This window comes from Cupressus sempervirens, chromosome 9, assembly GCF_028749045.1.
Source record: "Cupressus sempervirens isolate cs-2001-9-10 chromosome 9, ASM2874904v1, whole genome shotgun sequence".
Classification (NCBI taxonomy): Eukaryota; Viridiplantae; Streptophyta; class Pinopsida; order Cupressales; family Cupressaceae; genus Cupressus; species Cupressus sempervirens.
This window is the reverse complement of record NC_143126.1, coordinates 498,720,734-498,747,130: the sequence shown is the minus strand read 5'-3', so window position 1 is coordinate 498,747,130 and position 26,397 is coordinate 498,720,734. Positions and strand designations below refer to the sequence as shown.

The 26,397-nt window shown below is 36.1% G+C and overlaps 1 protein-coding gene across 1 annotated transcript; it reads right to left on the bottom strand.

The window, feature by feature from the left end:
- On the bottom strand, window positions 1–23,402 carry LOC149539510 (alpha/beta-Hydrolases superfamily protein). The gene is made up of 5 exons (XM_089800740.1): window positions 22,509–23,402; window positions 1,170–1,509; window positions 919–1,017; window positions 517–637; window positions 1–380 (listed from the first exon to the last, which is right to left on the bottom strand). Exons 1-5 carry the CDS (start codon window positions 23,291–23,293, stop codon window positions 166–168), a joined length of 1,560 nt encoding a protein of 519 aa, XP_089656866.1. The 5' UTR covers window positions 23,294–23,402; the 3' UTR covers window positions 1–165.
- Window positions 23,403–26,397: the final 2,995 nt, after the last annotated feature.

Genomic DNA, 26,397 nt, shown 5'->3' with positions numbered 1-26,397 from the left:
TTTTCCACCAAAAATGTCTGGTTTAGCATTATTAAAAGTTATAAAATGTTTATTATCTATCGTTATAATAACTACACATGTAATACATTTCTTGAGCTTACTGAGAAGAGATCTTTGCCCCATCAAAGTTATCCAAATCCAGTACTTGAAGTCTTACAACTGATACTATCCAGCTATTTGAAGCGCCTGTTTCTCAGAAGTGCTGAAAGCCCATTGCAAGAACCTCTGAATTACAGCAAGGAACTCCTCTGGCTTCTCTTCCTGGGGTAAGTGACCACAATTTTTTATAACTTCAAATTTGGCTCCAGGTATAGCATTTGCCAATCTTTCAGCATTCCATGCAGGAACTAGCCGATCCGTATCACCAGTTACAATCAACACTTGATTTTCAAAGCATCATACAGTGGGTGAATGCAATGAGTCAGCTCTTTGTATAAGCAATTATGTGTAAATGAATCAATTGAACTTCTATATGTAAACAATATATCAGATGAAAGAAAGTCAAGAGCGAACTACCAGGACAGGAGATGTCTTTAAGCCTTTTTTGAAGTGGAAGCTTCCCTTCAGATGCAGAGTCTGTTAACATGGCTAAGGTAAACTCTAAGAGGGCTTTCTCCCAACCTTTGCATTTTAGTGGCTACAAGGCAAAATAAAAAGTGATCATGTTTGAGACACACAGGTGAAATTCTTCCAAGGTAATCATATCAATACAAATCCTCATTTTTGTAGATGAATAGAACATAATACAAATTTGAATCTCAGATGCCAATTTTCTGAATAGTTCAGCCCACAAGTTTTGCAAATACAAAAAACCAACGAAACCAGGAAACATATTTGCACGCTTTCCTACCATCCACTTCAAACTTGCTGCTAAAATCACAGCTAGATTTGCATTCATAACATGAAAAACAAACTCACCTTTGTGTATCCATGTATGATATGGTCAGTTGCTTGCTTTTTATCATACCATGCATATCTTACTGCCTCTCTGCTGTACTTGTCCATAATCAATCTCACCTACAAGCATGGAAGTGGGTCAGCAACTGGACCCAGAAGTAAACAAAAGTTCTCAACACATGCATCAGCAGGTGTGAACACTGATCAATAATTCCATGTTGAATCTCTACATCAGAAAGTTCCATAATCATAGTATAAACATTTATGCTTACCAGCATAATTGCAACCTTGGAACGAAGGATGCTCGACAAGAGTTTCCGATAAAATGTATTTGCCATTGACTTCATTTCTTGAACCATGTTCGCAACCAGTCTAGAAGTAACTGTCCAAAACCTCAATAGCATCATTTTGATCTTTCTAGAAGGGTTCAATCCCTCTTCTGAATTATAGTTATCATCTTGTCTATTCCTTTGCGTTGGATTACTATTCATATTTTTGTTCTTTCCCATGACTAAAGGAGCTACAATTGCAGGAGCAACCAAGATGAGTGCTGCAACACGTTCAGGAGCCTCAAAATATGCATTTGCTGCTACTAGACAGCCTGCTGAATGGCTGCCATTTTATATCTTATACATGACAACTCGGTGTTATAAACTATCAATTTTTTCTGTTCATTTGCAATAAATGATACTAAACAATAGGAGCATCCTTATCCAGAACAAAGTATAAAATGTATAGATAAATATTTACATTCACACAGCTCAATCTTTTTCTGCCAAACACACTGTTTACACCATAGTTTTCAATTTTCAGACTCTGCAGTGCTCTCCAAGTTGCTGAGTACTCTATTTTTTTCATCCGTGAGTTTTTTACAAGTTCAACTCGCAAGTTTTTATCGACACAAGAAAAACATGGGTAAACATGCCTGTGCAAGTAAAATTCTGGTTACAATCCGTTTTCCCACACATTTTTTCTTATAAAACCATGCAATTTCTCTTTTGAGATGTGAATTTTAACTCAATACATTTTGTAATTGAATTTTGCAAAAACAAATATGTTTTTCTATAAAATTCTAATATTTGGCACTTTCTAAGTTGCCAAGTTTTGCTAAGTTCTTGTCAAGTTGTTGCCAAGTTTACACGTTTGAGCTTGCAAAGGACTCTCCAAGTCTGAGTCTGCAAGCTATGGTTTACATAATTAGATGTTATAAATTAGATTGCGATGCCTTGGTTTACTTTCCAACTAAAATCATCCCATTTGACAAGTATGACCATATACAATCTATATGAGTAACCTAAACAGAGAGATATGATTCTATCTTGTTTTTCCTTTCATATTTGAACAGTTTTGATGTTCCAAATCAAATGCAACTGAGTAGTACAAGGAATATGATAAAAAAATTGGTTTATAAGATTTCGATGCATATTGCCCATAATCATTTCTTTATCTTGATATGTATGTTTCACCCTACGTTTCAGACATTACTGAATTTTATGAAGTACTCCATCCTGTACAAATCAAAAATATCAAGAAGTTTGGCTAAGTAGCACTGTAGCAGTAAACTAACTGAAAACCTAGCCTACTATGTATGTGTTTTATGTGTGCACTCATCTATGGCAGACCACCTGATCAAAGCTTTCCTGTCATAAAAAAAAATCATAACTTGCCACAAAATGAATTAAGTTTGAACCTCTATCTGTTGCCAAAAACGATGGATCTTGAAATTGTAATAGCACCCCAAAAAGATTATTGATTATTATTAGAATTAAATTCTGAAATTTAATACTTTTATATTTCACAGTATATTAGATTAATTTGAGTTATTAGTTAATTCTGCTTGTGATTATTTGATATATGTTGGGACAGTATAGCTGTTAAATAATATAACTTGGATAATATTTGATCATGACTAATGCTGAAAACTAACTTGTCTGAATTTGCAGGGTTTTGCAAGGTATCATCACTAAGTAGAGGGAAAGAATCATGTTTCATGGTTCAATAGTGACACAGGCAGACAGGTAATGACATCTAGTTGATCCAATTAAGAAAATCCTAGGCCTGTCATGATTACTGAATCAATTTTGAGTCGTCAGTATATTTATTGTTCTTTGAATCTTTTCAGATGATTCTTGGTTTGACTTTAATTATATGCAGGTCTGATCGTTACATATGAACAAAATTGTCTTAATGATCCTGCATGACTGTTATTTTCTGTGGGTCAATAATGTTTCAGGAATATTATACTGAGCATTTATAGTAGGTTACATAGGAAATAGGGTAATATGGATCAGAATTACCCATCAAAAAAATTATGGATCTGAATTCACTTGGGCATTTTTGGAAACTATATCTAACTCTGAAATTAATGATAGTCAACTTGGCAGAAGGAAATCCTCTGTGTGATTATAATCTCCTTGAAGTTAGTAACATTAATGCCATGTGAATAGGAGTTAATCTTCAGTTAGAAGTTTTATCATTCAGCCCTAAATCTTGGTCAAGCACCATGGTTCTCTGTTAGTGAAGAGACAATGATGGCAGCTGAGCTACCATACCTGGGAAATATTAAGCATTAGCAGCATTCAAACACCATGCCCATCTTCCTAGAACCCTGTGTTGTGAGGTTTTCACACCATTGCCCCAAAATTTTGGGGACCCCCCCTTTTTTTTATCGCCTCGGCAAATTTTTGGATTGTCCAACAATTTTGATTTTTTGAAAATTTTGAGCCTTGGACACTTTCAGGCCAGTGGGACAGACTTAGCTTTTTTTCACCCAGTTTCAACTTGATTTTCCAGAGCAACCAATTTCATCCTTAGGCCAAACAAAATTTTAAAGAGCAATACTTGGCAGGATAAAATTGTGAATTTTGTACTTAGACATTTTCTTTTGAAAATTTGGATATAATTGTATAAATTTGGATAATTTTCAAAAAATGAAATTTTTGTTAAATTTGGTTTTTTGAAAAATCTTAATTATATTTTTTTGTGAAGAAATTTATTTTTTTTGATGGTGAAGTCAAATTGCAAAAATCGATTTTTGGCTCTAGAAGCAATTTTATTTTATTTGTCACAAAATTTATAATTGGCATAGCAAAATCGATTTGAGAAAAATTGCAAAAAATTGGCTTTAATAGATTAAAATTGCCTTGAAAACTTTTTGCCTTTAATGAAATTGGTAATTTAATATTGAAAAAATTGAAAAATGACTTTTGGTTAGCCAAAATACAATTTTAATGACGTATTAATTACTAAATCCTCATTAAATGGAAATATTTAACATCTTTAAGGCACCATTTAATTTCTTTTTGCAATTTAGAACTAATTGGCAATTTTACAAATTAATTTTTATCATGGTAAAATTAATTTTGGTTAAGTATTTAATTGTGGGTCATAATTTTGCATTAATTATTTGTTTTTCTTGCTCCCAGGGTCCAAGAAGAAAGTTGGGTATAAGAGGAGGCCTCTCTCCCATTTCTTCCTCACTTCTCGCTTCTCCTTCTCAAGGTGTTGGTGATTTTGCAAGAGCAGATCTGCACTCTTCTTGCTTGGCGAAATTTGTGGAAAGTGAAATTTGTGGGAGCCGAAATTTGTGGAGGGCAAAATTTGTGGGAGCCGAATTTTGTGGGAGATAAAATTCTGATTTTTTCAAGAGGTTGTGATTTTTTCCCTAGGTTGAGTAATTTTATTTGGAGGTGAATTGCATGATAAATTTCTGATTTGCAAGGGATTTGAAATTCTTGAAGTCATATCCTAGCTTCCGAAAAGTCGCAGTAAGATTATTGGTTAAGGTGAATTTTCATCATCTAGAGTTGCAAAGGGTCCTTAAGCTGACATCCATCTTTCGCTCTAGTCTAAGGATTGCTCCTCTTGGTTCTTCTTGCCTTCTGGTCCACCACTCTACCATCCCGTAATAGGGCGACGAGTATGGAGGATGGTAGTGCAAGTAAGAATCCCAAGCGGGCAAACACTAAGAAAGACAAAGAGGATATGATGCCCAAAACTTTCTTCTTCTCGAAAATGAAGAGAATAACCGACACTAATATCGATACAGTGGACATGATACGGATGAAGGACAAACTAAAGGAAGGACAATCCCCCTTGGCTATAGGTAGAGGTAATTTCAAATCATTTAGAGTTGAAAGGGGTCCTTAAGCGGATTTCTCTCTTTCATTCTAGTCTTAGAATTGCTTCCCTTGGTTCTACTTGCCTTCTGGTCCACCACTCTACCATCCCGTAATAGGGCGACGAGCATGGAGGATGTTAGTGCAAGTAAGAATCCCAAGCGGACAAACACTAAGAAAAACAAAGAGGATATGATGCCCAAAACACCCTTCTTCTTGAAAATGAGGCGAATAACCGATACCAATGGCGGTACAATAAAAGGATATACAACAGGCAGTTGCACATCACGGCCCAAGCATCGACACTTCCATTACGACCATGATGAGCGACAATGGAGCAGCCCTTGATTTTGAAGACATCAGAGAAGAGGATATCAATGAGATAAGACTTGAATCGAGATTGGATGAGCTAGAAAAGGTTGCTATCAAGAAAAAGCATTTGGGGCACCCTTTCCTCTCTCAATGCTTTTATTGGATTTGTGAAAGAATATGAGAAAGATCACGAAAGGATACTACAAGCAGCAAGTGGTGTGAACTCAGGGCGAAGCACACACCTTGTCCTCCTATGGAAGAAGTTAACGACCGAAAGGCTAGCTAAGTTCATTGCTTTAGCTAAGAAAATGAAAGAAAAGGGAAGATTTATATTAGAAGATCATTTGATGTAAGCCCAAGTGGCAAATTTCCCTTTCTTCTAGAATAGGACAAGTGTCTATTTCTGATTGGCCACTATTTTGGTGCCTTCTCATTAGTTACCACTTTTTGCACTTTTTTCATTGGTCCATTGATGAGGTGGCAGCTTCTCATTGGCCGATGGGGTGGCAACCCTAATTAGGGTTTTGAGGATCCAATCTGGATCGTTGATCTTGTTTTGATCTCCACCGTCTGTTGTATTTTTGGCCCCTATAAAAGGCCATTTGCTCTCATTTGTAAAGGGTTGGAGAAATTGTTGCGAAGATAATACCAAAATTGCTCTCTTTTTCATTGTTGCGATTGGCATGTTGATCAAGAACATTGGGTGTTATTGCATGTTTTCTACTTCCACATAGTTAGATTTCTTTTCAAGTTGTTCAAGTTGCTAAGTAGGAGTGAAGTAGATGGATAGTTGTATGGTAGCATTAGTAAATGTTTGATAGGGATCAATACTAGACCATTAGCATCCTAACGGCTAGTTGGGAAGCTTTGTGTGGTAAGCTAGTTTATTATTCCTTTGAATCATTGCACCTATGGAAGTGAGGCCGCTGGCCAGCTCTCATTAGATTCAATCCCCGTCCATTTGCTAACCTTCCATTCATAGGAGTAGGAGTAGAATAGTAAGTAGTTGGGTAGTCGAAGCTTAGAGAAGCAAGTTAGGAGTAGGTCAAGCATTAGAACACATCCACTCACCTTCCACTACCATCACTTTCCCATCAACATCATCCCTGGCAGACACATCCTTCATCACCACCACCATCAACATTATCTGCCACTCGCATATTTCACAAACCCATCATCATCTCCATCATTCCACCAAAGTCCAAGTCATCCTTGAATGAATAGCGTAAGGCCGCCTATGTGATTACTAGCAAATCACATCGATAAAACTGAGTGAGTATCCAACGGTGTAAGGAACATTGGAGCTATTGCTTATGTCTTCATGAGTAATAACTTTTCAAGAGAGGAGTTGCATGTTTGATATCCCATATTGAATATTCAAATCCTAATATGTTATGTAAGTAATACAAAACTCGCATCAACACCCTGGAGGACTACTGAGTGCTGAGAGGAATTTAGATAGATTAGTTATAAATTTCAATGGATTTTTTCAGCTACAGGGTATATGTTGCATATTTGAGAGAAAGGGTTATCACTGTTTGGCTTGAATAGGTGTAATGCCACCTTTGTCAAATCGGATTTAATAATAAATAATAATAATTAAATTGAAATATTATAAATTAATAAATAGATAGAAATTTTTAAATAATAATATAATATAATAACAAGTTAATTAAGTTAATGAGAAAGGTCAAAAGATGCATAATGAAGAGTTGTGAATGTGACTCCTCTTCATAAGATATAAAAAGGAGGGGAGTTCATTGGAAAGTGGATATAAAGGAAGGAAGGAAGAGGACACCATTAGAATTGAAGAAATATTTATGGAAGAAGAAAGCAATGTGAAGAAAATAAAGAAGTGACTCTTTCAAAGGGCAGCCATGATCAAGGATTGTAACTCTTTCAAAGGGTTGACTCTTCAAAGTGTTGTGACTCTTTCAGATAAGGGCAATTATGAAGAGTTATGACCCTTTCAAAGGGCAAAAACATTTAAGAGTTGCGACTCTTTCAATATGTGGTAACTATGAAAGGTTGTAACTATTGCAAATGGGTAGACATGATGATTAGGTGTGACTCTTCTCCACATTGGAAGATATAAAGGGAAGAAGGTTTTATTTTAGGAGGGCATCTAAAGGAGATCAGAACAGGGAATAATATTTTATTCTCAAAGGAAACAATGAAAAGTGGTGACTCAATCCCTAACAAAGGTGACGACCCTTCCACCAATAAAGGAGGACACATTCCAAGCATTGAAAGGGATACATTGTGTTGTGAATCAAGGGATGAATAATTAAGACTCAATGTAATGTCCCCCTCCGAGCTCTAGTTCGCAGAGAAGAAGTAACTAGCCTTTTTCATTCCCTAAGGCTAGCAATTTGATTGAATAGCAAGAGAATGAGTGAATAATTAAATATTAGTCCAAAAAGAAAAAGTTTATTTGCAATATATTTAATTTTTCATTATGACTAATGATGGGGCCACAACTTATTACATCTAGGAAGCGCTGTGGTGGTAGTTAATAAATATGTTTTTGAACCTCGGAGATTATGCCTAGTCACCATCATGAATAATCTAGAAGAATCACAGCTTTTTAATTTTTTATAAAGAAGGTCAATGCCTTTGAAGGGAATTATTCTTTGGTCATTATGTTTTTTCTTGGTTAATATATGAGTTCTCTGCAATTTGGCATACAAACAGAACGAAACCCCTGCTATCAACAGTCCTGGACGTAGCCGCAGGTCTGCAACAGCAGTCTGTACTTTTCTGGAAGCAATAAAACTATTCGAGGGTTATATCGCAAAGAGCTGCAGCTGTTCATTTTGGCAGGCAGAAGCAAAAATGACAGTCCAATTAGTATCACTGCCTCAGCTTGGTAGAAGACATGCTATGCTCAATGCAAAGGCTATTACTGCTGCTAATCCAGACCAGACATCATCAATAGGAGCAGTTCAAATAGTGAGAGCCATTTCCAACATCTAATTCATAATAGCTTTTGTCAAAGATTATAACCTGAACCTGATGCAATGATTGGTAGGCCTTGTATTCTATCCTTGAAATTTAATGGTATTTCTGGTTAAATTTTATTTGATAATCTGGATGGTAAGAATCCTTTTTGAATGCTATCAAATATCTCATCGAACAGCCAGTCATGTTTGTGAACACATCTGTTATTAGCAAAAATCTCTAGTAAATATTTTCAGTGGTATTGGTGCCACTTTTCCCTCTAGCTTATGTGGTATTCATTGTGCATGTCAATTTGGGACTGATCTGAGCGGTTGCATGTCATAAATTATGATTGCATGTCACTCCTAGTCAAACGCATGGCAGTTTAAAGTAGTGTATGAACTGTAGAGGGTTTGAACCACATAGGTAGATAAGATTAGATTCAGATAAGACAAATTAATAATGTCCAACAAGAGGCCACCAAAAGGGTCTAAGGGACTAAAAGTTACAACAAAGAGATGGAAGTAGGTCTGGACAGAAAGTGGGAGGAGTTGGAAGTGACCCAGTTGAAACAACAATGGGAAAAAGAAGAGAAAAAAACCCACCTAGGGATATGAATAATCAGCTCAATAACTTTCTGATGGTCTTTGCCAAACAGCAGCAAAAAAATGCTACAACAATTTTAGGACTGAATGATCACAGCTATGGGTCAACTGAGAATTGATCATACAGATCAAGAAGGCCTAGTACTGAACACAGCAGGAGTTAGGTCAGGCATGGCAATCAAGACACAGCAACTTCTAACGTTGTAAGGACAGCAGGTACTAGGTCTGATCGACAATTACGTCTCACAATTCTACCTCATCAAATTGAAAGAGAACCATTCTGAAGGAAGAGCAAGTGGAGACACACATTACAAATGATATTGTGGAAGCCCATGTTGAATACATGCACCTTCCAGCTGATGTAAAGCAGTTAGGCAACACAGGAGGCATAGAGGGCAAGTTAGGCAGGTCACTCAGCCTCTGGAATACAAGGATGCTTAAAATAAAATTTCTCTACCAGCCTTTAACGGAAGCGAAGAGATATTATAAAGGTCATGGATTCATAAGTTACACACATTCTCGGCGCTCAAGCTCAAGAAAGAGGAAAAGGCAATACAGTTTGCTACCATGCACCTGGAGGGAGTAGCATATGACTAGTGGCACCATGGATTAGTTTCCCATGATCATACCATGATACATTCCTATGAAGAATTTGTTATAAGGCTGACTACTCACTTTGATAGAAAAGATATAGAAGTCTATTACATGGAAATGGCTCAACTGACATAGGTAGGACATTTGAAATCTCACATCAATGAGTTCCAACCAAATTCTATAATGATTCTTGATATGCCACAAAAAAGAGTCACAATGCTTTTTGTAGAAGGCTTTAGTGACAAGCTGAAAGGGTTGGTTAAGGCTCATAGGCCTAGTTCACTAGATGATGATATTGATTTAGCCCTTGACTTGGATGTCACTCCTTCCTATCAGCCACCAAAGAAAAAGTTTCAGCCAATGGAAGTCTGATAAGAAAGGTTTTAATCAGCAAAAGAACATAAGTTTCAATCAGCCAAAGAACATCCTTCTAAATCTGAACAGGGGTCAAGGAATGAGATAAGGAGGAGAAGATTATACTTCTCTTGCAAAGATTCATGGGAGTCAGGTCATTGTTGCCTTGTAAGAGGCAAAATTTGGTTGAGGTCTACTCTGATGGTGAGGATCAGAATGACCAAGAGGATAGTACTGATGAGGGTGTTGCACGGGAAAGTCAGCCCCAATAACTTAAAGTGGAGGATACTGTAGTCAGAAAGACAACACATTTCTGCTTTATCTGGAGTACATCACAACCGTCCTTTCCAGTTGAAAGGTGTCCTCAAGGGACAACATATGTTAGTTGCACAATGGATCCATGCATAATTTTATTGATGAGGAACTGGTGATTAAATATGGGCTTCAAGCTAAAGAGTTCCTAGATTCAGTGTTATGATTGCAGATGGTTTCCCACTAAGTTGCACCTAAATAGTGCCACAGCTGAATATACAGATTGGAGATTACACATTGGCAGGTGACTTTTATGTGCTGGGTTTGAACAATGTGGATGCCATATTGGGACTACAATTGTTGGAGTCACTTGAGTGGTATGCTCAAAACTCCAAGCAAAAACAATTGGAATTCACTGTTAATGGTAAGAAAATTGTGCTTCAGGCTTGGTAGATGGTGATCCACAAGTGGTTTTAGCAAGGACGGAGGCTCTATTCAGGCATGATGATATGGAGTAGAAAGCTCAGTGTTTGTATCCAGCAAATCTTCTCCTAGCAATGAGTTGCAGTATCATATTGATATCGACACTATGTTGGATAAGCATAGTACAATGTTTGGAGGTATTCCTCCTAGTCATCCACTTGATAGTGGGTTCGAGAATGTCATTGATCTTGAGGAGGGCACAAAAGTAGTTATCACTATGCCCTACAAACACCCACACAATTTTAAGGAGGAGATTGAAAAACTATCAAGGAACTACTGAAAATGGGTCATATAGATTCTAGGTCCAGCCCATCAACTTCTTCAGTTGTATTGGCCAAAAAGAATGGAATGCTACGCATGTGCATAAACTACAAAGCACTGAACAAGAAGACCATAAAGAATAAGTACCCCATTCGTAGGATCGATGCTTCTAGATGAGCTACAAAGAGTTGTGTACTTTTCTAAAATTGATCTTCATTTAGGCTATCATTAGATTAGTGTCTGCGTAGAAAATATACATAAGACTTCTTTCTATTGTCACTATGGGCACTTTGAGTTCCTTGTCATGTCATTTGGACTCACCAATGCACCAGCAATGTTCAGCGCTGCATGAACCACACATTCTATGAATAGTTGAGGAAATATGTTTTGGTCATCTTTGACCACATATTGATATAGAGTGAGACTTGGAATGATCATTTGCAGCATTTGAACGTGGTTTTGAGTATCATGGAGGCACAGTCGCTATTTGCAAAGGCTTCCAAATGTGAGTTCAGTATGACTATGATTCTTTATGTGGGACATGTGACTGGAGTTGATGGTGTTAAGGTACACCAAGAACTGGCCACCTCTGAAGAACATATATGAATTAAGAGGATCTTGGTATGCATTGTTACTATAGGATATTTGTGTGAGGCTTCTTATAGTTACATGTAACAAAATCAAGAAAGTCATGAGAACATGCCCAATATTGGCACTACCTGACTTCACACACCCATTTGTTGTTGAGTGTGATGCCTTTGGGTATGTGTCTGTACATAATAAAATATATTATGAAGTCATATGTGTGATGTCTCTATTTGAAATAAGATTTAATAATGATAATTGAATAATAGAGTTTTATCAACTTATATATTCAATAATATCAAATTCTACATATATATATATATATATATATATATATATATATATATATATATATATATATATATATATATATATATATATATATATATATATATATATATATATATATATATATATATTATTAATAATGATCTTGAACTTTACATATCTAATTTATTAGTTATAAATTACATAATATTAAACTCATCATATAAAAAAGATGGCTCTGCTCTTGATAGTGAACTTTGCAAATGTGAATACTCTTTCCTTCAAAAACAGAATGATGCCAAACCGTTCAAAACCACATAAATAGGGGGTTTTTAACCCTTTGTTGGCTATCAATAAAAATGGAAAGAAGGATTTCTCAATTGGCAATCAGTTTAGCCTTTTGGGGAAATCGTCTATAGAAACGACTCCTAATTTGTTTTTGGGCACTCTTCAAAGGAAATAGAACATGAGGTTCCTAGAATTTTGTCACTACATATCTGCAATCACACTGTAAATGAGGATGGATGGACTACGGTGAAGGGTCGTAAATTTGCTCGTGCCCATTCAACAAGTAGGGTAAAAAATTCACAGGGCAATATATGGGCTATTCCTATGTTTGGAAATAACCCTAGTGCAACTAGTGCAAATAAGATACCTCTAGGAAATAAATTTTCAGTGACCTCCGACCACCCTTCCATCGGTGACACAAATGGTTAAGTCTACAATTGAAAAAGCTCCTGAAAACCCTAATAAAGGGTTTCTTTCACAAATATCCCAGAGAAGATCAAGCATGATGGTATTAAATCATCCAAACCTATTTTGCCTCCCTAACAGGTCAGATCATTGAGTGGTAACGGTGTTTATGGCGGGAGAGTGGACTCTAATTGTGAAGTCACGACTGTTTTACGTAATGCATATATAGGGGGTGGATGGCATCATTGTAGAAAGTATGGGTTATTCACATTTTGGAGTGTCCCTTCATCGCCCATGAACAATATTGTCGCTTGGATGTCTAAAGCTTTCAAGGCACAAGTAAGTATCATAACCCTATCTAACAATTTCCTATATTTGGATTGTAATAGTCAAGCCTCTAAAAATAAGTTATTGTTGTTGGGTAATTGGGTAGTTAGATAGTTTCGGATGTGACAGTTCACCTCGCATCCCTCGACTACTATATGTACTAGTCTCTGTCACAAGTAAAGACATGTTATGCATTGGAAATGTAATCTTGCTTGCATTTGATGATGAATGAATACATAAGTTGCTACTGAGTTCCTTATAATTCCTATGTTCAATGTCTTATTTTGTCTTTATGCATTAGTCCTTATTACCATTGAAGGGAAAACATTTGGCGTCGTTGCTAACTAAATTTGGGAAGAGCAGTGCAGGGAATGGCATACATAGACTAAATGGGAATACATGTATAGGAGAATATTAGAACGAATGAAGACGGAGTGAACGAGTTGTTCAAAGGAGAGTACATTCTCACGAAAAACTTCCAAATACTATTTCGAACGATGATTCAAACATTCGTACGAAGAGAAGTTGTACATGTAGAAGTTGTACACCTTGATTGTGAGTCCCACAGCAAACCGGCTTCTGCATTAGTCTCCCTAATTGTTTGCAAAAGCATTCCTTGCACAGGCGAGGCGAAGGGAGGAAACTAAGAGGGAGAAACGTTGGCAACAAACGCTGAGAAACTTTGCAGAATGTAACTGTAGGGAAAAAGAGGACCGAGATAAGACCTGACGGAGGTCCAACCCATGAGCCTTAGGCCTTGAGAATGTTTAAGGAAAAGAGCACGTGTAACTTTGAAACGGTTGCATAGACGACCCATGATGTATAGAGATTATAAAAAAATAAAAAGTGTTCTTTCTTATTTATGATGTTTCCTTGTAATTGATGCCAAACCAATTAAATAAGGATAGAAATAGAAAAGAGCAAAATGATGCCATACACGCCGCACATTAGGCTTTAATTCTTGCCCAACAAGCCAAACGGAGGCAAAGGCTCAGGCAACTTGCCGAAGGGGACCACGGTGGTGTCACACAAGGTGACCACAGTGCCATGGGAGGTGCATTGACCAATGGAGAACATGGTTCGTCTGACTGTCAGCGGGTGAGAAGCAGTGAGGACTTTATAGAAGAGACACGACAAAGACTAAGTTGGCCATGGTATCCTCTTTCTCGTGTTGTCTAGGTAATTCCACAAAACCACTTCTACAAAAGCATATTGTATGTCTAGAACTATTGCACTTAAAAGTGTATAATATTATAATCCATTAAAGGTGCAAACGAGTTACAGGTTCCTGTTATCTGATTTTTGCTACTAAGCTAAATCAGGTAGAGCTTCTGTGATTTTTAAATGCAATAAGGGTGTTTCTTTCATGGGGATAAGGATGACCTGAGTGGAGTTTTTCTTTTCTAAGTGGAGTTATGCCTTAATGAGTTGTAAAAGGGATACGAAAAATGTTAATGGTTTGACCAGTCATCAAGGATAGGGAATGAGATCTGAGTGGGTTTTGCTTTTCAGATTTTTGTCTTCATGAGCCTTTTTTAAAAGATAAATGGATATCAATGGGTAGCCATTATGATAAAGTTGATAAGGCATGGTTGTTGGGCCAGTAATACATCTTTTTGAAGTTCTTTTAAGGGCCCAAAAAGTGGCCTGATTGATTGAATCTGACCAGGGAGTTAATGTTGTCCTAAGTGCAGCTGGATTGAAGATATAAGTATGGGTTGAAGGCTCATTTGTAAATGGAGTTCAGGCTTATCCAGAATTGGGAGACTTAGTGAATTTTTCTTAGTCCTTTACTCAGTTCTAGCATACTTCTTGTAACTTAGTTTTGCAGATGCAGAAAATAAATTGGAGACCATCTTTTACAGTTTTGACATTCTTATTTGTTACAGAGTAATGCATTAATGTATGATTGACAAAGGTTTTTAGGGAAAATATCTTATTTCCTTTCAGTTCGTGTCTCATGTTATACCCTCTTTGTGATTAAAGTGTTTTGTACAAGTTGCAGTCCATGTTTAGGGGTATTGATATAGTTTATTGTAGTGAAGTTATCTTTCCTTCATTAGTATATATTTATCTTAGTCTTCTCTGCGAAATACTTATGCACATGTGTGATGAAATAAGTTGTGTAAGTTCACCATTATGTTTTGATAGTCAAAGAGTCATATTTTTCTGAATACTGCAAATCTTAAGACTTTGGTGTATCACCACATTTACTTTTTCAGGCTTTAATTTATGTTTCTTCCTAACCCTTTCCCTTTGAAAAACTTTGAAAAAGTAGAGTCCAGTTTTAGGTGACACTTTACAAAGTCGACCTTCTCTGGAGGTTCTTTAAACCAACAAGATTGTGATCCTGCTATCAAGATTTAACTGTGTAGTTTTTGAGTCAAACTCATTGACCCATGTTTCATGAGTAGTGGTTCGCACAAACCCATCTCTCATGAGAATGAATAGAACACTTAGCACTCATTAGGTCTAGTTGATGCTCACAGAAACATTCATTCTCATAAGAGATGGGTTCGTGTTAACCACTACTCATGAAACATGGGTCAATGAGTTTGACTTAAAAACTACACAGTTAAATCCTGATAGCAATATCACAATATGAGTTGCTGTGGAAAATATCTCCTACTTATCAAACAATAAGATGCCTAAAGGTTTGGTCACCCTTGAATCTATTTTCAACACTAATGATGAGACCAAAAGGTCCAAGGCCAACATGCAAGTTCAACAGGAGAACTACGAGGAAGTTGAAATATTCAAGAGAAATTACTCGAGCTAGGCAAGGTATGTACCTCAGAATAGCAATATTTATTTATTCAACTTTTTCAAGAATTTAGTGATAGTTTTGCATGGGAGTATAGTGATTTGAAGGCGTTTTATACCAAACTTGCTCAACACACCATTGAACTAGTACCTGATGCCAAACTGGTAAGGAAAAAACATAGGCCTTTAGACCCAAAATTCGGAGCCCCATATGTAGAAAGAATTGAATAAATTGATTGAATGAAGAGATAAGGCTATGTCTTGATTTCCAGGATTTGAATAGAGCCTCATTAAAAGATGGACGCCCCTTGCCTTCTATGGAGCATATCCTTCAAGTAGTTTCAGGATCTGAGAGGTTTTCCTTGTTGGATGTGTAAAATGGTTACAATCAGATTTTAGTAAGAGAGGAAGACCAGTTTAAGACAGCTTTTAATACCAAGTAGGGTACCATGGCATACAAAAAGATGCCCTTGGTTTGTCCAATGCTGAGGCAAACTTTCAAAAGGCCATGGATATGGCTTTTGATAGTCTGATGTATAAAGTTGTCTTAGTATACTTGGATGGCATTATTGTCTTTTCCAAGTAATCAAAAGATCATTTAAAACATCTATGACAGATTTTTGAAAGATGCAGAGATTTTGGGATTCCCTTAATCTCAAAAAGTGTGTTTTTGTTGTTCATGTGGGCAGATTGCTTGGATACATAGTGTCAACACCGGGAATCACTTTTGACCCTGAGAATAATAATAAATTTGGCTCTTCCTTTGTTGGCACAAAAAAAGGTTTGCAAGGTTTCAATGGTCGGATAAGTTTTCTTAGGAAGTTTATTCCAGATATTGCAGATTTGTTAAGTCCATCAACAGCCATGCTAAGGAAAAATGTACCCTTCAACTGAACTACTGGTGGAAAGAGGGGTTTTGAGCTGAGTAAAAAGGCACTTGCAGCAGTGCCTACACTTATAAATCCTGATTTTTCTAAGGTTTTTGTTTTGTATGCCTATGGAGATATTGATTCTATCTCAGTTATGTTAGTGCAGCGCAATGATGAAGGCCTGGAACAGCCTGTGACATTTTTCAGTCAACAGTTGAAGGACTACGACCTAAGGTATTCTTTTGTAGAGAAACATGTACTTGCAGTTATAAGGAGTTTGAGAAATTTTAAGCACATGTTGTCTAATAACAGAATCATTCTAAAGGTTGCTCATCTGAGTGTGAAAAAATTCCTTCTGAGTAAGGATTTAAATGATAAAAGAGTCAGTTGGGTGACTACAGTTATGGAATATGATGTGGAGATCAAGTTCACCAAGCTGATCAGAGGAAAAGGACTATACAAGCAGCTTGTTGATGCTGTTAGAAGCTTGTTGATGCTGTAATCAGCAAGGAAAAAGTGACCAAGAGGCTGTTTTGGTTTTACAAGATGAAGAACAATTTTTTTTTTCAACTTCTGATTCACTGATTGGGTGCAGCGAATGATTCATTTCTGCAGGTTGGTGAATGTCCACAGAGCTTGGATAAAGCCAAGAGGAGGTATTTTAGACTGCAGACCATTCTTTACATTCTATTGAATGGTCTTCTTTTCAGAAAAGATTTTATTGGTGTTTTAGTTAGATGCATTAACGCTGACCAAACAGACAATGGGTCAGCTGAAGGTCACATTTCACCTAGAGCAACAACTCTCAAGTTAATGACAGGTGGCTATTATTGTCCAAATCTATTCAAGGATGCACACTTATGGGTTAGAAAAGGCAGGGAATGTGCATTATTTGTTGGGAAAGAGAAATTAACAGCTTTGCCTTTACAGCCCGTTCAAGTTGAACAACCCTTCATGAGATGAGGGCTGGATTTTATTGGAGTTATAATCCCCCATCTAGTGCTGGCCACAAGTGGGTCCTAACAGCTACAGACTATTTCACTAAGTGAACTGAGGCAGTGATGCTTAAAGAGGCTAATGAAAGTGTTGTCCTGAATTTTAATGAAGAGCCAGTTTTCAGGTTTGGAATTCATGAATCCATTATCTCAAATAACGGTTTGGCTTTTGTTAGTTTCAAAAAATTTGATTGGGCTGTAAGAAATGGAACTTATCTTAATACATCTTCAGACTATTATCCGCAAGGCAGTGACCAAGCAGAAGCCACTAACAACAATCTGATTAGAATCAGTAAGAAGACTATGGAGGGTAACTAGAGAGCATGGCATACCCAGCTAAAATCAGCCCTGTGGGCTGATCAAATTACTCAAAAAAGGTCAACAGGACAGTCACCTTTCAAACTTGTTTATGGAAAAGAGGCTCGATTACCTATTCACTTGAGCTTCCAGCTCTTGACTTGGCCAATCAACTTGATATTTTAGAGGAGGGGCCAATGACTGCAAGGCTAGCTCAGTTAATTGATCTGGAGGAAGTTAGAACTGAGGCCTTAAGGAAAAGTTGAACACCGTCAAGCACAGATGAAGAGGTCTTTTGAGAAAAGGGCATCTCCATAAACTTCCCTAGAGGGTGACAGTGCTGAAATGGGATGAATGTAAAAGAAAGCCAGGGAATCATTCTATGTTTGATGTATTCTGGAACGGGCCCTATATTATCTGAGTGTAAACAGCATAATGTTTTTCAGCTTTCAAGGTTGGATGGCAACTTGGAGTGGATCCCAGTGAACTGGATTCATCTCAAGCATTGTTTCTGAGGTGAACATATAACATTCATGATAGTGAGTTTGTTAGTCAACTATCATAAACCATACTCATATACCTCATGAGTTAGGGGAGGCTGCGATCTGGAAGTGAGTTTCAACAGTGAAGGAGATGTGTTTTTCAGAGGTCTTTGTCACATATAAGTGACTCTGTGCCCAACAGATAGTCTAGGCAGCTGATCTTGGCGTCTAGCATGTAGACATATAGCTGATGTTGCCAAATAATTACCCGAGTTTTGCTACTAAGCTAAATCAGGTAGAGCTTCTATGATTTTTAAATGTAGTATGGGTGTTGTTGTCATGGGGATAAGACAAACGTTAATGGTTTAGCCAGTCATCAACAATAGGAAATGAGATCTGGGTGGGTTTTGCTTTTCAGATTTTTGTCTTTATGAGCCTTTTTCAAAAGATAAATGGACATTAGTTGGTAGCCATTATGATAAAGTTGATAAGGCATGGCTGTTGGGCCACTAATACATCTTACTAAAGTGCTTATAGGGGCCCAAAAAGTAGCCTGATTGATTGAATCTGACCAAGGAGTTAATGCTCTCCTAAGTGCAGCTTGATTGAAGCTATAAGTATGGGTTGAAGGCTCAATTGTAAATGGAGTTTAGGTTTATGCAGATTTGGGAGACTTAGTGACTTTTTCTCAGTACTTTGCTCACTTCTAGCTTACTTCTTGTAACTCAGTTTTGTAGATGCAGAAAATATATTGGAGACCATCTTTTATAGTTTTGACCTTCTTATTTGTTGCAAAGTCGTGCATTAGTGTATGATTGACAAGGGCTATTAGTGAAAGTATCTTGCTTCTATTCAGTTTGTATCTTATGTTATACCCTCTTTGTGATTAAAGTGTTTTGTGCAGGTTGCAATCCGTGTTTAAGGGTACTGTTATAATTTATTGTAGTGAAAGTTATCATTCCTTCATAAGCATATATTTACCTTAGACTTCTCTATGAAATACTTATGCATATGTGTGATGAAATAAGTTGTGTAAGTTTACCATTATGTTTTGACAGTCAAAGAGCCATATTTTTTTAATATTGCAAGCTTTAAGATTCTGGTGTATCACCACATTTACTTTTTCAATCATTAATTTATGTTTCTTCCTAGCATTTTCCCTTTGAAAAATTAGAGCCCAGTTTTAGGTGACACTTTAGGAAGTCAGCCTTCTCCGGAGGCTCTTTCCACTTGGGTAACCCACAGGCCGGGAAAGATCCCATGTTTCTTGAAGTGACTGAGTCTTGAATTTAGTCAGGGTGCAAATTTCGGAGACGAAGACTTCCTTCTTGAAAAGCCATAAAGACTTTTCTGTTGTTCCAACCAAAATTTCTTGTATGTGTCCTATAATTTATGCCTTTATGACCGAAGTGATTACAGAAAGAATGTTGAATCCCAGTCATGTGCTTGCCTTGGAGGAAAGAAATTTTCAAGATTATCCTTGTTACCTTTTGGACAAGCGCTTGAATTCTCTGGGAGATGATTCTCTTTCTTCCTGTTTCTTTCATTTCTTATAGGACTTTTGAGAGCATTTGCGTAGGTCTTTGGTTTTTCCTTCTTTGCCTTCTTTCATGGCTCTGTTGGGTCTACATCTTCTTTAGTAGTCTTTTACTTTACTTCATAAACAAAACTGGTTTTTATGAATGGTGGCCTCTATCCATTGATGATATCTAAGATCTCGATGCTCTTCTCAAACTTCAAGGCTTTTGTTTAACTTGGTGGTTGTTTTCCAGTTCCTTAAGGAAACAATTTTGAATTCCAAACTGTCACAATTTTCTTCCTTTTCCTTCAGTTGGATTCTTACCTCCTCTTCAATCCTTTTTTTCTTCTTAAAATTGAATTTTCGGATCAATGATCATTTTTTTGGATACTTTAATACTTTGTGATAATTTTGCCTTAGATTCACTGCCCTCTGAAAGTTGTAATTCTTGTTTGAGGATCTTCTTCCTGACTCTCTTATTCACTTTGGGCACAAATAAGCTATTTTTCCAAATCTACTTCCCTGTTTATTTTAGCATAGTCTTCCTTGTTTGACTGCCCTTCTTTTTCTTTATCTCCACTTTCCAAGCTATCACTTTTGCTTCCTAATTCCATGAATAGAATCTCTTCCCTATCAGTAAAGGAAAAGCACTCTGTGGATGAACTACTTTCCTCTTTTGAATAGAGATTTTCTTGTGTTTATGAAAGCTCTATTTTTTTCTCATTTTCCCTGTTTGTAGTCACTTTTATGATGATGATGTATGCTGTCTTTCTTCATACAAAGCTCATTCTCATCATCACTGCTTTTATTTTCATAAGGACATTTAGCAAAATGTCATACTTTATGCAATTAAAACATTTAAAGGGCAACTTACCTTTGTACTTGTTGGATCCTTTCTTGAGCCTCCTCACAAAGTGAAATTCCTCTTCATCTAGTTCATTATCAGAGGTATCACTTATCTTGGGCTCAATATTTTTTATCTTCTTTGAGGCTTTGAGAGCTGTCTCTCGCTAAGATGATTTTTCCTCTCTAGTCCTCATTTCATATGTCTTGAGGATCCCATGCAAAGTTCATCCAATGTGAGTTTATCTAGATCCTCTATCTCTTTAAAAGTGGAAACTTTTGCATCGAATCTTTAGGGAAGAGGCCTACTACTTTTTGCACAATCATTTTATCTTCAACCGTCTCACCAAGACCTCATATGGTGTTGACGATTTTGTCCATGCGAAAAAGATAGGCTGCAACATTTTCTTTGTACTTCATTCTTTCACTCTCAATTTGTCTTCAATGTGTTTGAAGCTTAGATTTCTTCACCTTATTGTCTCCTTCACAGATATTCTTTAGTTTATAACATTATTCTTTTGACAATAGATAGTGCATCATCTTGACATTCTAATTCTAATGGACCAGACAAAATTGCATTCATAGCTTTTGCGTTATTTTCACTAGATCTCTTTACAGCTTGATCTGTTGGTGAAGTTGGAGCAACATAACCAATCATTCTGATTGCCAAATATCAAAGCCAAGAGCCATTAGGTAAGTGCACATCCTTCTGCTGTAGAAGACAGTTTCTTCCATCAATCAATGGAGACCTATTTGAGGAGAGCCCTTCTGCACAGGCCGTGTGTGCTCTTTAAGATCTACCTTCTAGCGGTCAAACTACGCTTGAAGAAATCTACTCTAATACCAAGTGATGAGCACGCAGTTATTGTGAGAAAGGGGTTGAATCAGTATGAGGTAGCCTTTTACTGTTCCAAATTGATGTTCACAGTAACATCAATCATAGAATATCCACAATTAAGAACATAAGAACAAAAGATTTACTTGGAAACACTTTCGGGAGTAAACCATGGCAAAAAATTGCTTATATAAAATTCTCTTACAAACTTTGTGGACATCAACCTACTAGATATACCAATTTCTGTGTATCTTTGTAGGCACCAACCTCTACTAAGACTTATCCCTGCAAATAAGCTCAGTACATGGATCAAGATCTATCTTGCCTTGCCTGATGCAGGAGGCTAAAGTTGTTACTAATAGGCTTTTGCTGCATATATTACAGTAAATTTTAGCTTTTGAAATACTTATAGAAACAATTAAATTAGATTTTAGAGATTATTCACATGTTTTATTTATCAGTTGCCCGATTTTGTTTCGAAAATTCATATTTGGTTAAAGAATATTTAACCATAACAGCATAAACAGTTTAATCAATTCTTTCTATGCCCAGAGGATTAGCTATGGATGTTGAGATATGTGATCTTGTTTCTCCAATCGAAACTACAGCTTCGTTCTCCATTATCCCTTTGCACTATGATCTGTTGATGAGTTTTGTATGACAAAAATACTTCATTTTACAGGATTATTTTGTATTATATGGCTTTTGTACATAATTGTTTGGGGTTTACTTGCCTTGGGTTATTCTTTTTTTTTTGGTTCTATTGCATTCTATAATTCATTTTATGGCTAAGAGTTCTTATTATCAAACCATATCAACTACTGATGTGCTTTTCAGTCCGTAAATGATCCATGGATACATAATTCATTTCTTGTCTTATGCAAAAACAAAACGTTTCTATCAATGTACCTTACATATCAGGCTGTGCCATGCGCCGTTACAGTTCACCTGGTTAGTTGGCTAAAATCTCCACTTACAATCAAAGAATTTCTTCTTGAGATTCTACCGCTCAAAATAGTTTACTTTTTTGGCAAAAAAGTGGAAATAATTATCTAGTAGCAAAAGCAAAGAGACAGAAGTGATAATAAACCGGTTGGTCCAAGTTTAGTGAACCTTCCCATCTGGAAGTAACTGTTACTCGTTTACGAATTGAAAAAGAAAATCAGAACACTTTGCTTGCAATCCAAAATCCAATTACTTGAAATTGATTTGCTTACCCAATTAAAATCGCCTTCTGTGACTGCAGGAGGTCAATAAAACTGAGGGTTGCTGCAGCGGAAAATCCAATTGAATAGGGATTCTTTGAAAGTGGATTCCCACTATCTGGGAGCTCAATTCTAGACGTTAATCCGAATGCAGGCCTGTCGAAAGCAAGCGCTTTAGACCCGATCAACCTAGCCAGAGGTTTCAGCACTCGATTCCACGAGAAAACAGAGGCTCCAAACCCATGCAATAAAATTGCAGGAATCCCAATTGAATTACCAATATCACTCTGTATACTATTGACACCGTTGTCCAAATCTGAAGTGCCCGCAACTGAAATTTCAGTAGAACAATCAGCCAATTTATGATGTAAATGAATCCCATTGAACTCAACAAAAAGACTGTCCGAATCAGCTAAACTTGGGGGATCCACTAACTCATCCTGGTCTACTCCAGCAACAAATACCTTCTTCTTTTTCTTCTTCTTAAACCTATTTTCTCTATCTAAATCCTGTCCAGGAATTCCTTCAATGGACCCAATTCCTGAACCTCCCAATTCAGCTGCCCCCGCATTACATTGAGTCCTGTACCTTGGTTTAGACACAATCCACTTCTGTTTTTCTCTGTTACTACAAATACATTTAATCTGGATTAACTTGGTACCGTGTATACTTCTCATCTGGACTGATTTAGTTCTGTATAAACATGTTTTCTGAACTGTAACAGCTGAGGTTGCAAAAACTGCCCTCTTCAAGTTTTGCAGATTGGTCGCAAACATTTGGGTGGAAGTTGCAGCCATGAGTTTCAGCTGATGTGTGGGAACTCTAAACAGCAGAATCAATATCCCAGCATAAATATTAAAGAGGATGATGATGGGGCCTATTCGTCCACGCTCGTTTCGTTTTATGTAAAAGACTTATCTTTTAAAATTTAGTTAATGATATTTATCAGCACTATTAATTCGCTGAAATTTCAACCCTCAGCCAAACACAATTGATTACTAGCACTTGCAACGAGGTGTACTAATACTTTTTAAAACTATAATTTAATATGCATAAACTAAATTAAAATAAATTTTTAATTGAAGTAAATGAAATTTTAATTCTTTTAATAAATTGAATAAATATTATTTATTTAATTATTTATATATTAATAAATTATCATCTAAAAAATAGTTCTTATAAAGTGAATAGTAAAAAAATAAATTAAAATAGTCAAGAGTCCACAACACAATGTAAATTGTGAGCCTCTTATTGAAGAGGTCTTGGGTTTGAATCTATTGGCACTAAACAAATAATAATTAATAATGACATAAAAGTTAATGTTGGCATCTTATCAACAAAAAATAAAAACAATAGTTATCAAATATGTACATTAAATATAAACCATAATATATTTAATTATACAGTTTTAAAATTCAAAACTATTTAATTCTCCATAGAAAAAAAAAACTATTTAATTCTCCATTCTTATAATTGTTATCTTCAACCAATTAAAAAAGAGAATAAAAAACTACATTACTCAAGACTTATATATAATATAGTTTTCTAAACTTACATTTTTTTTATAATTAATACTTTTGTATACTGATATTAAAAAAATTATTTTAATATCACAAATTTTAATTAAAAATTAATATTAAAACTACAAAATTAAATCGTAATAAAAGTGAATATTACTAAATGAAATTTCAAAACTAAATCAACAAAATCTAAAAGTAATAATTTAATATTAGATTAAGTTTTGAAATGAAATAATTAGAAATAAGATTTAAAAATTAATAATCATCTTAATTCATTATGTCTAGGTTTTTTTATAATGTGCATTATGAAAATTGTGGCTAAAAAATGTGGTATGGAAATAGCTTCTGCAAAAAGGGGTCTTATAAGACCCAACCAATTTAACCAATCATATTTCAAATAAATATTTTTTATAATATACAAATTGTATCAATAAATATTAAAACTTTAGAAATATGTCACTTAGAGAAAAATAATAATCTATCATTAATGGAAACTAATTCAGTTTTAGGAGAACTGAATGCAATAGTATATTGCCTACGGCAATTACAATAAATAAACTAAAATAACTATAAAAACTTAAAACTTAAAATTAATTATGAAAAATTAATATGAGAAATATAAAAAGATATTAAAAAATAACAACTCCTCTCACTTATCAGCTAAACTAATTTTAAAAATAAATTTAATTAATTAAAAAACTAAAACTTCAATCAATTTTTTTTATATTATAAATCGTGGGATCAAAAAGGTACATCAAAAAGGAGGGAGGCAGAGCCTCAACCAACTAATCGAAAAAATAGCAAAAGAAACAGTCCACCAAGAGGGACTGCTATCCGAAATACAAACACATCAGAGTAATACAAGGAGAAAGGTGAGCCAGAGTCATAGCAAATGGAAAGCTACGGGATAGCATCTTCAAACTTATTGATCCGGGATGTCCAACCGAGGGGTCCCTCCATCCATATGGCTTTTTTCTTATTCAGCAGCTGGTGAAAGACGTGGAGATTATCCGCAAAGGGGTTCTTGTTGTTCTTGATCTCTTGCATGAGTTTGGCAAGGGCTTCATCAAACGCCACCTGATTGTCTATTATAGTGGCCAGCTCGTAACCATTCTACATCTCGTAGATAAACATGGTAGCCCGACCATCCCTCAGAAATCTAAGCAACTTCCTTTTTTCCATATTCAACACATAGCAAACCTGTGAAGCAATTTTAAAATGTATGAGATTTCTATGAAATCCAGTAAGAGATCTGGTAAAACCTTGGAACTTAGCATCATTTCTAAATTTCCATATATGCCAAAGGATGAGCGATGAGAGAATCTGCCATAACAAATTAGCATCTTTTCTAAGGCCCTCAATAAAACCAGAAATAATATCCAAAGTGTAAACATAATGAGTGACGCATATACCAAACATGAGCCAGATTTCTCTAGCAAAAGAGCAATCAAAAAATATATGTCTCATAGTCTCAGGAACTCTGCAGATAGAACAAATATCAAGATTAGCATGCTGGTTTGTTATGAGGAGTCTGTCCAGCAGGAGTTGCCACTTAAAACATTGAATTTTAGGCTAAATAGGAGCTTTCCAAAGTTTATCAAAAAATTTATGCCAGTCTGAGGAGGTAAAGGAGCAGTACCAAATGCCATTAAGATGGTGGGAAATAGAGCTATCATGATTAAGAAATCTGTAGATATGTTTAGCTTTGACAGAAGTGAGGAGAGTACCATCTTGCCATCTAAAGGAGAGAAATTGGTGAGAATCCACATCAGTATTATGGGGAAGATTAAGCTAAGAACAAGCAATTTTGATAAGATTGTAAGTACGCTTATGAGAAGCAGGAAGATTATATTGATTGGCAAGGACATCCCAGCTGATGACCTGATTGTGCTCAAGGATGTCCATGATATATTTAACACCTTTGTTGGCCCAAAATCTAGTTGAACAGCCTTTGGTCAAAGCAAGAGGTTTGCCCTGATGGAGAAGATTCCACCATAATGATCACTCACCATGAAGAGTATAGTGATAGTCAAAGGCTGAGTTATCAATATGGTGGCGAATGTTCTCCCATGCTTTCCAAATGGAACGAAAAACCCAAGATCCCTGCACAGAAACGTGGAATTTGCCAAAAATCAGATCACTGAGGGGCAGATGTTTCCACGATTTAGCAGGTTTAGGCACACCATTTTGAATGTTACTTCTAACAAGCACTTTCCAGGGCTCATTACCAACAAGGGATTGAAGGATCCATTTAGAGGCAAGAGCCATTCCCTGAAGTTTGAGATCTTTCAAACCAATCCCACCAAGACCTTTCTCCAGATGGCACCAAGCCCACTTAACAGAATGGGCTTTCTTAGTACCTTTGCCATTCGACCAAAGAA

What these genes read in the sequence shown, in the direction of transcription:
- LOC149539510 (XM_089800740.1), bottom strand. Translation starts at nt 23,293, where the DNA reads ATGGCTGCAACTTCCACCCAAATGTTTGCGACCAATCTGCAAAACTTG. An exon ending in CCAAGGTTGCAATTATGCTG is followed by an intron (nt 1,018 to 1,169) that starts GTAAGCATAAAT and finishes CCATGCTTGTAG; the next exon opens with GTGAGATTGATTATGGACAA. An exon ending in TAAAGACATCTCCTGTCCTG is followed by an intron (nt 381 to 516) that starts GTAGTTCGCTCT and finishes TTGAAAATCAAG; the next exon opens with TGTTGATTGTAACTGGTGAT.